General features: G+C 50.6%; 1 protein-coding gene across 1 annotated transcript in view; it reads right to left on the reverse strand.

The window, feature by feature from the left end:
* The window catches only part of DHRSX (dehydrogenase/reductase (SDR family) X-linked), a 181,829-nt gene that overhangs the window by 72,661 nt on the left and 98,477 nt on the right, over positions 1-10,691 (reverse strand). Inside the window, exons 5-6 of the mRNA XM_012656795.1 lie at positions 9,138-9,239; positions 2,653-2,860 (exon numbers count right to left, since the gene is read on the reverse strand). Of these exons, the coding sequence (XP_012512249.1) occupies positions 2,653-2,860; positions 9,138-9,239 (310 nt within the window). The remainder of the gene's footprint in view (positions 1-2,652; positions 2,861-9,137; positions 9,240-10,691) is intronic.

Here is a 10,691-nt window from a genome sequence, read left to right on the forward strand (position 1 = left end):
CATTCTGTCTACCACATGGGATTAGACATGGGCATCTTTGGGGACATTGTTCTGTCTACCACATGGGATTAGGACATGGACATCCTTGGGGACATTATTCTGTCTACCACATGGGATTAGGATGTGGACATCTTTGGGGACATTATTCTGTCTACCACATGGGATTAGGACGTGGACATCTTTGGGGACATTATTCTGTCTACCACATGGGATTAGGGCGTGGACATCTCTGGGGACATTATTCTGTCTATCCCATGGGGATTAGGATGTGGACATCTTTGGGGACATTATTCTTGTCTACCACATGGAATTAGGACATGGACATCTTTGGGGACGTTATTCTGTGTACCACATGGGATTAGGGCGTGGACATCTCTGGGGACATTATTCCGTCTATCCCATGGGGATTCGGATATGGACATCTTTGGAGACATTATTCTGTCTACCACATGGGATTAGGATGTGGTCATCTCTGGAGACTGTTACTCTGTCTCCTGCAGCCTGGTTCAGAAGTTCGGATGGTCCATCACTGCTGTTACACCCCTGGGCTATATTTCTAATCCTCTAAATTTACACCTTTAGCTAGTGAAGGGCCTTTTCACCATCACAGCACATGTGTATCGTTCAGGAAAACTGGTGTTCCCTGTCCCCTCGAGTGACCAAGGTAACGTTCCTCCACTTTGCCCTATTGTCTCCGGCCATTCACCCGGAAGGCGTCGCACTGTACACTTCAAATCACGGCTGATTTCCCACCTGGCAGGGGTCCTTCTGGCTCTGTCTGCCAGTGGCAATGACCTCTTTTCGTAAAGGGTCTTAGAGCCAGTAGGTGCGCGCTGATCTCACCTCTGTGGGTTGGTGGCTGGTGATTCTCTGGACTGACAAACTTCCACCCGAAATGTCTCCCCAGAAAAATCTATTTTCTTGTTTTTAATGTTCCAGGGCCATCTGAGTGTCCCCGAGACAAGCCAATATACAGAGACATGCTATTTATTTTATTGTCCTAAATAGCAGAAGCCACATTGACTATGTGTCTCCTTTTACTGTGATGGACGTAGAAGAATTAGCCGCATGTTAATCGCTGGGTTGTGTGTGTGTGCAACATGAGGGGACAGATGTTCGGGGAGGACCTCGCCAAGTGTCGGGTGTTCAGTTTCCCTAGACCACTTCCTGATGCCTGAGAGTCTGAGGTTACAACCCTCACATTATACCTGAGTGGATTCAAAGAAAAAGGCGTAGAAGCTGCAGGCACGTGGACAGGACCACACAGGGAACAAGTGTTAGAACAGCCTCAGCGTCTCAACCCCTCCAATTTCCAAGCCTCTCTGTCCACTCTGCAATCAGAGCAATGTTCCTGGGGCTGCCTTCACAACCGTAGACTCGGTGACCGTAGACTCGGTGGCTCAGTATCACAGGAGTGTACGCCGTCATGGCGTGGAGGTCAGAAACCCAAAATCAAGGTGTCTCGGGGCCGTGCTTCCTCCCTTGCCACGTCCCCACGGTGTTTGCCCTGCACAGGGAATGCCAGCGAGGCCGCCTCCCTCATCACACGGCCCTACGCAGGGACCTCGTACACACAGGAGCTCAACTTGTTTAAGCAGATGGACAAACGTGTCCTCAGAAACCCCCACAGACCTCCTGTCCTTCCAGCCTGCCCCACGCTGCGTGGGAAGAGTCAACTCTCAAGGTCCTGCACGGCTGGGCTCACCTCTTTTCAGGACTCAGCGTTCTGGGGCTGAGATGACAAGGGTGCCCACCCTGCTGGAAATCCCAGAGGCTGTTCCCCAGATCTGAGCCCTGCACTGCCAAGCACTCAGCTCTTTCCAAGCGCGGTGTTAATGCTTTGCAAAATCAGCGCTGCACGCATACAGAGAGATACAGATACGAGTCCTACTGCTACGGTCTGAACGTCTGTGTGCCCCCAAAATTCCTGTGTTGAAATCCTCACCCCCAAGGTGATGATGTTGGGAGGTGGGGCCTTTGGGAGGTAACGAGGTCCTGAGGGTGAAGCCTCATGGATGGGATCAGTGTCCTTATAAAAGGGACCCCAGAGAGCTCCCTCACCCCTTCCACCATGTAAGGACACAGCGAGAAGGCGCCATCTATGAACCAGGAAGTGAGTCCCCACCAGACACAGCCTCTACCACGCCGGGATCTCGGACTTCCAGCCTCCAGAGCTGGGAGCGACAAATGTCGATTATTTAATCCACCCTGTTTTGTTACAGCAGCTCAAATGGACTAAGACACCCCTTCACACGGAGTGATCTCTTTTATCCTTAAGGAAGTGTTAGAAGGAATCCGCAAGTGTTAGAAGCGACCCACCGATTAGAAAACAGTGAACCACATGCCACCAAAAGCCAACGGCAATGCCACCTATGCATTTAGCAGGTGACATGCACAATGGGGTACAGAAGAGGATGTTTAACTCTATCTTTTGTGCTTCTCTCCATCTGACTTCTGACTTCCTTGTCTCTCTCCAGAAGATAAAATGATGTCATTGCACAGAGCTAAGCCACCCTAAGACGCGACACAAATGCTCGGCGATGTGTGCCGCCATTACCCGCCCCCCGAATACCGTGCCGGGCAACGCAGGGAGGTGGGCGACCTTCCACCCTCCGGGAGCGTCGTTAGGGACACGCACAGGATGGGCCCCACCTGCTCTGCAGGTCGTCCATGTTCAGCTCGCCGACGTAATGCGTGGCTGAGGACACGGTGACCACCCTGGCGCTGCGGCCGGGGGATCCGGACGCTCTCAGGGTGTCCAGCAGGAGGTTGGTGAGCAGGAAGTGCCCAAGGTAGTTCAAGCCGAAATGTTCTTCAAACCCGTCCTGGGTCTTCCTCTCCGGAACCATCATGACCCCAGCTGGGAAGAGAAGGAGAATCTCAGGGAGCGTCGGACCAGATGAGGAGGCAGAGAAGTCGCGCAGGCGGATTCCAGGGACGCAGACACGGCCCCGGCTGCCCAGAGGGGAGGGGTCCAGCTCCGGCTGCGTCTCGCCCTCCTGGGCCTCGGTTTCCCGCCTTGTGTGTGGCGGGGGAGGCTCTCAGGGGCCACTGATGTCCCTCCCTGCTTTGTCTCTGCACTTCCATGCCTCGAATCGTAGAATAAAACAACAACGATAACGGAGCAGCACACGCCGGACCCGGAGACTGTTCGGAGTCACCAAACGGCGTCCCCGGGAAGTCAAGTCTCCCGGGCAAGAACAGCTGCCCAGGGCACTGCCGCGGCACCACGGCCTCCGCCGAGTGTCCCACAGAGTCCTCAGGCATCCTCCGGGAAAGGCTGGACCAAGTGTGAGCAGAGCCAGACCTCACCCCAGCCCCCGCCAGCCCCACCAGCCAGGATTCTATGAACATAACTGTCAAAGCATGTTGTGTACTTGGCATGCTCTGCTCCCAGACGCAGGCACCCCTCCCCGGTCAGGCAAAGCCAGTTACACCCCTGCCCCAAAGTCCCATCCCCAGGGCTCTGACCTCAAAGATGACTCGTCCAAGAAACATGCCTGGGCCACACTGTCTCAGGCTCAGAGCAGGCCAGCTTGCTTGGATGTAAGTGCTTATGCGTATGTGTGTGTATTTGTATGCACATGTATACGCACTGGTGGATATATGTGTATTTATGTGAGTTATGCATGCATATGGAATTCTGTGTGTATCTGCATGTATATGGTGCATGTATATATACACACATATGCACTTGTGTATGTGTTTACACTGGTGTGCACTTGCATGTGTATCTGCGTATATGCACAATTTATTCAAACATATACACTTATACACGTACATGGTTGCATGTATACATATGTGTTCACACATTTGCATATGCATACGAATTTGTATACACATTTGTTATTGCATAAATGTATGTACATGGCTGAATGTGCATGTATGCATGTGTATTCACTGGTATATGCACGTGTATACTTATTTCCATGTGTTTGCGTGCATATCTGCATATAGTGTATACGTTTCTGTTTGTAACTATGAGAACAAGTTTTGCATATGTTTATACATCTACATAGGCAGAGTGTTTATAGTTATTTATGCATATGAATATGTCTTCATACAAACTGCATGCATAGACAAGCATTTTGAGTTTGCATACACCCATGTTTTTGTATTTCTGTATATATTTGCATTTGCGAATGCATTTTTATACATGTATGATTGATATACACAGACATATCCATTTGCATATATAGATGTGCTTGTTTATGTATTTTTATATGGCTATGCATTTGCATTTGTACATATATTTGTATATGTGTCTTATATGTGCACATCTATATATGTGTCTATGTATATGCATTTGTATATGTGCTTATATGTATGTTCATGTGTGTGTATATTTTATTTGGGGATATATATGCGTATGTATGTGTAATATTCGTGTATCTGTACATGCACCCATTTTTGTATACATTTCTCCATGTACGTGCATTTGCATACATTTCTCCATGTACGTGCATTTGCATGTGTGCATGTTTGTATGTATTTTATATGTACATATATATATATAAATGTGCTTGTATTTCTCTGTGTATTTGCAGTTGCGTATCTGCACACGTACCCATCTCCCTATGTATTCCTCTCTATGTATGTGTGTTCGTGTTGATATGCCTGTGTATTTTATATGGAGATACATAAAGAGAGACAAATGTATATATGTTTCTGTGTGTATTTGTATTTGTGTATCTGCACACGTACCCATCTCTCTAAGTATTCCCCGTATCTATGCATTTGTGTCTGTGTAGACAGTTTCCCCAGTTGTGCCGTGAGGGCCCTGCCTGGCCACACAGGCGTCCTGGACACCCGTCCCCCCGGGCCATGAGGGATGCCCCATGGGCTCCTCTGCTCACGCATTGCTCAGAGCAAAGCAATGTCTGATTCGGGCTGCAGCCTCTGCGGCCCCAGTATCGTGCTGTGCAGGTAGAAATGACCCCCACAGTTCTGACCTGTACAAACTTTAGTGCTTCTCACCTCCTACCTTAATAGCTGGCTCTCTAAAAAAAGACACCCCAGGATATTCAGAATTTATCCCCTGAGCTTATAACTGTGGAACATCACCAGTGTAGAGCAACAAGCAGCAGTCCGATAGAAACCAGAAAACCAAGACACATGTGCATTAACCATTCAATAAAATGTGTATTTAAAACACCTGCAGTCACTAAAATGCATCTAACAACACACTTTTGGGGTCAGCCTTAAGAGTTATTTCACAAAAAAAAAAGAAAAAAAAACCCCAAATACGAGAATTGGTTGTTTAATGGGGATGTGAAGTATGGCATTTTGATAAAATGTAAACATTTCTTTCACAATGCCATTTTCTTTATATTTCTTTATATTTCAGTGTGCAGAAGTAAGAAGAAACAGAGTTTACTCCATGCCTAAAGGATTATAAATTCCCTGTTCAGGAGCCCCCAGCGTAGGAGAGACTCACTCAACACGAACAGCTGGTTTATGTACGTGCAGTTTAGCGTGAAGGCCAGCTCAAAGTGGCCAGAAAATATACCACTTGGACACTTATCTCCTGGGGAGAAGGAGTCTATGTTCCCTCTCGAATCCTGGTTGTCCTCATTAACTTTCTTGTAATCTACAGAATGCAGAAGCAGTAACAACGCCGTGTGATTTCCAAGGCTGACAACCCTGAGCCCGCCACACCGCACAGGCCACCGGCAGTAGTTCTGGCCGACCCGCCCAGGTGAGCTCAGGTGAGCCCAGGGGTAGTGCAGTACCCACTTCCCGCCACCGGAGGAGCTCTCCTGGACGTCGGACCCGGTGGAGCCTTCGGATTGTAGCAGCACCACTTGCAACCTCTGCCAGAACTGCCCCAATTCCTGCACTTCCCCCAGATTGAGAGCCAAGTGAAACGGTTATTTGGAATCACTAGGTCTGGGAGCTGTGTGTCCCACCACAGTAATCAGTGGAATATCAGTGCGTGGTTAGATGACAGATTCCAAGGGAGGGAGCTTGCGTCTCGGAGACCAAGTAGAAGCCACTAGAAGCTGTTGGTGATGTTGCTTCCTTACAACAGACTCTGACAGGTGTATGTGGGCAGAGAGAAAAGAGACAGATGCATGTCACCAGCCAAAGCTTGACCCCATGACAGTGACATCAGGTCATTTGGACACATGAGTGTCATTCCTGCTGAGACACCAGGAATCAGGGAAGAGAAGGACAAGAGTCACTCATCTCCTGAGGGTTTCCAACATTCTATTCATTCCATTTCTGTTGTATATTTCCTAGACATCGTCTACAAGACAATTAAACAGGAAGCAACTGTTTAGCTACAAGGACAAAATGTCACCGTGGGGATCTGTCTGATCAGAGCCCTGATGGCAGATTACAGCACAAACCCACGGTCCTGGACGCCGAGAGTTTGTCGGTGACGATGTCGTGGGTGAGGTGTGAGTTAAGTTTACTCAGGAAATCGTGCAATGGGATCTGAGCAAACCCTTCCCATAAACAGCATCGTCGGGGAAGGCGTGTTTCACAACTGCAGAGAGAACATTGCTGCCGTGCATACAGGTGGTGAACTGCGTGTGCTGGCTGCATACAGCGGGTGCCGGGGTCGCCTTGGCGGGGAGCTGGGTGGGAATTCCCACACCAGGGAGGCTGTGCTGAAATCTCCACGTGGCCCTCGGCATTCCTAATCCACGATCGTGTGAGAGCAAACACGTGCATCTCTGGGTACCGCGCCTCACTCACACGATGCTATTCGGTGAGTGTCTGCCACACACTGCAGGAGAATTTTTCACTGTTAGCCAACACACTGCAACACTGCATTTGTGTTTTTTAATAACGGATAAACGAACACTGCCGTCACGTGGGCGCTTTGGACGGCGGTCCCACGTTACGAGCACCTGTGAGATGTTAGCACCTCTCTCTTTTCCAGTTGAAAAGTGGAGAACGAACAGCAAAAGATATCTATCTGCTCGTTGATCCATGCAGTTGATTGGCAAGCGGACACACACTGAGACTCGGAGCCACGTGCTGGTGTTCCTCGCGGAGCAAAGCCAGGGATGTCCTCCCGGGTAGGGGAGAGTGTGGGAGGGTTCTCTGTCTTGTAGGAGAATAGAGAGTGGTAGTCAGAGAGAGAAAGGGAGAGAGAATTTGGGAAACTGAAAACCACCGTGTTTCTCACCCTGCTTCCCGGAGCTCAGGCGAGGGCGTGGGAAGGCAGAGCGGCCCCACGGAGGTGAGGACCGGGATCCCCGACACCCAGCCTCATCCGGCAGCGAGCAGCCCGCCTTGGCATCACAGCCGATCTCAACAACTGGCGCCACACACACACGTGGCGCTAAAGGAACATCCGAGCGCCTTCTGTTCAGAAGCGGCGCCGCTGGGAGAGGCAGGGGGCACGTCACAGAACAGAAAGCTACGCTACCCCCGGCAGACGAGCTGCGGAAGAGAAAGGAACAGAAGGGGTTGGCGGGGAGCAGTCTGCACGGGTGCAGAGCCGGCCACCTTCGGGTGAGGGCATGAGCGCTGAGTCACCTGTCTCGGCACTGCCAGGCGGGAGCCCGGAGCCCGCAGAGCCACCTTGCGTGGGTGGCAAACGCCAAGTGCAGAGTGAGGGTGTGAGGTGCCAGGCGTCTGCCCTGCCAGGAAATGAGTCCTGAGTGTGCATTGGCGCAGTCACACTTTTGAGATTTCTGTTGGCGCAAATCCTCATGCCTGGTCCTCTCCGGAGAGGAGAGAACCTTCCCTAACACCCGTGGGGTTCCTTGGCACTTTGCACCCATTTACTGAACGCATGAATGAATGGATGGATGAACTGACCAGTATATTCTTGGCCAGGCCAGCATCACTGCTACTACTCAGGGTTACCATCAACATTTTTTTTTTTGAGGTAAGGAGAATCATTTTCAGTAATTTTTTTTATCTCAGGAAATTCATCCGTAGAGTTACAGAAAGGAGTTTGTCCAAGATACAATGTGAGTCCCGTGCAGTTATTACAAAATCTATCAACGTTCAGACGTGCAGATGGCAAGCTAGAGAAATATAACTTGGATGTGAATAAACTGTTCATACTGAGCCGGCACTCCAGGAGGTCTACAGAACATGTATTGGTTATTTTTGCATTCGATAAATCATCCGGTTAACCCCTGAGCTGCCCGCCGCAGCCAGGAGGTGGTCTGCTTCTGTTTTCAATGTGCTAACAAATGAAAAAAAGAAAACATCTGAAACCTGAAGTGGTTAACCTTTGCAGAACCTCAGTCACTCTTCCTTAAGAATTAAAAAAAAAACAACAAACCGGGCCCCCCCTGGGCCCGGAAAGCAACCCCGGGGCCCCCAACCGGGGGTGGTTTCCAAGAAAACTAAAAAAACGGAACCGGTAAAAAGAAGTTTGGAAGAAAACCAAGTTTGGGAAACCCCGCAAAGACCGGTCCCCCCGGTGCAAAACCAAAAAAGCCAATGCCAAGGGCCCAACCCGAAAACCGGAAGCCGAAAAACCAACCAACGAAGGTGAAAACCGCAAGGGAAAAAAAAAACAAAACCCAAACAGCCTTTGCAAAAAAACAAGAAGAAACCCCAACCAAAAAAGGAAGCAAAAAAACAAACAAAAAAACCCTCAACTCCCTTAAAACAAAGGAACCGGGGCCAAACCCCCCAGCTCCCTGGGCTGGTGGTGAGTCCATTCTACGTCTTGGTCACCTCTGGTGTGGGGAGTGTTTGTCCCGGCCGCCTTCCGTCCACCCTGGGTGCCCCGGGATGCCCCATCCGAGCCTGTGGTTTTTCCAGGAGCATCACGGTTCTGTTGCATACAAGAGAACCGAGAGGCTTTGCCGACAAGGGACCCCCCCACCGCGGCCACACAAACCTCTGCAGAGCTGAGGGCGGCCACAGCCTGGGCTCCGTCTTGGAAGGTAAACACATGACAGGAAGAAATCGCAATGTGTTATCCCAGCCAATCATCCCATAGCGAGCGCACCCCTGTACCCACCACAAACCGTATTCCGAGTGGCATGACGCACGTCACGGAAGCCCACGCACCAATGACATGAGGCAGTGGCTACGGATAGCACAGATGTTCTCCCACCCCCACAGGGGCTGCGAAGCGCTTTCCTCCCACAAACACTGGAGATCCGACCCCGCCGACATCAACCCCTGGCTGCGGCGATCTCGCCACAACTCACCATTATTGACGAGGACATGCAGAGGGAGTTTCTTCATCTTGAACTTCTCCACAAACTGCCGGATGGAAGTCAAAGAAGCCAGGTCGCAATACAAAAACTCCACTGCAAAATGAAAGAAGACGCCCGGTTATCTTCCGGCTGACCACCGAGAGCATAAAGTAATTTCTAAACTGGCTAACGTCTGGCCGGGCGCGGTGGATCACACCTGTAGTCCTAGCACTCTGGGAGGCCGAGGCGGGAGGATCGCTCAAGGTCGGGAGTTCGAGACCAGCCTGAGCAAGAGCGAGACCCCGTCTCTGCTAAAAATAGAAAGAAATTGGCTGGACAACTAAAAATATATAGAAAAAATTAGCCGGGCATGGTGGCGCATGCCTGTAGTCCCAGCTACTTGGGAGGCTGAGGCAGGAGGATCCCTGAGCCCAGGAGTTTGAGGTTGCTGTGAGCTAGGCTGACACCACGGCACTCTAGCCCAGGCAACAGAGTGAGACTCTGTCTCAAAACAAAACAAAACAACAAAAAAAACAGGTTAACATGTGTCCCGCTCCAGAAATAGCATTGGAATTTAGCTGCTGTGTTGGGAGAAATCTGTGGGGCCAGAACTTGGGGGTGGCCTCTAGGACCCGAGAGTGTCCCCTCCCCAACAGCCAGCAAGAAACTCAGAGCCTCAAACCTGCAACCTCAAGTAGATTCTGCCAACAACCATGTGAGCCTAGAAGAAGATCCTGAGGTCCAGGGAGGAACTCAGACCAGACGACACTTTGGTTGCAGCCTGGTGAGACCCTGTCACACCCTGCCCAGCCTCCTGACCCCCTGACATGATGAGATAATTTAGGTGAGCTGTTCTGAGCTGCCACGTCTGTGGCATTTTGTTACGTGGCATAGATAACAGATACACCCAATGTCCCAGAAACAAAGACTTCCGTCTTTTGCAGGAGAATCATAAAAGTAGGCATTTTTGCAGAGTGAATGCCCCAGAGATAACTTTGTATTGTCAGGCGGCTAGGGAGGTAGCTGGGTTTTTCTGGAAGAGCTGAAGTTCCAGAGACACAGGGAACAGGGAGGTTGCCAGTGTGGAGGATGTATGGTGAGTTCTGAAAGGTGGGGGGACGGGGAAGGGTGTTAGGTGGAAGGTAAAATCACAGCAGGTGTGCAGAGTTCCGAGGCAGGACCTCCCAGGGGAAGGAGGGAGCAGAGGCTGGTTCCGGGGAGGCCGAGGGGAGAGCAGCCTCAGACCTGGAGGGCTGCCGGCGGTCAGAGGACAGCTAACATTTTATTTGTAAAGGTGACCTAACTTGCAGAGTATAAACGCAGCGTGTGTGGGTCTGCCTTACTCCTCATGCCTGTGCACATGTGTAACATGCAGCCACACATGTTATGACATGTATGCCTTGGATTAGAAGCTGCAGAACCTTGCTGTCCCGTGTGTCACGTCTGCCAAAATTCTTGCTGAAGCAATGACCGTGAGGTCACCCTTGCAACATGGAAATGACTCTTCACTCATTAGCCCCAGGGAGAGACAGGGAGAGAGGGAGAGGGAGGGAGAGAGAGGGAGAG

Source organism: Propithecus coquereli, unplaced genomic scaffold (genome assembly GCF_000956105.1).
Source record: "Propithecus coquereli isolate 6110/MARCELLA unplaced genomic scaffold, Pcoq_1.0 Scaffold52, whole genome shotgun sequence".
Lineage (NCBI taxonomy): Eukaryota > Metazoa > Chordata > Mammalia > Primates > Indriidae > Propithecus > Propithecus coquereli.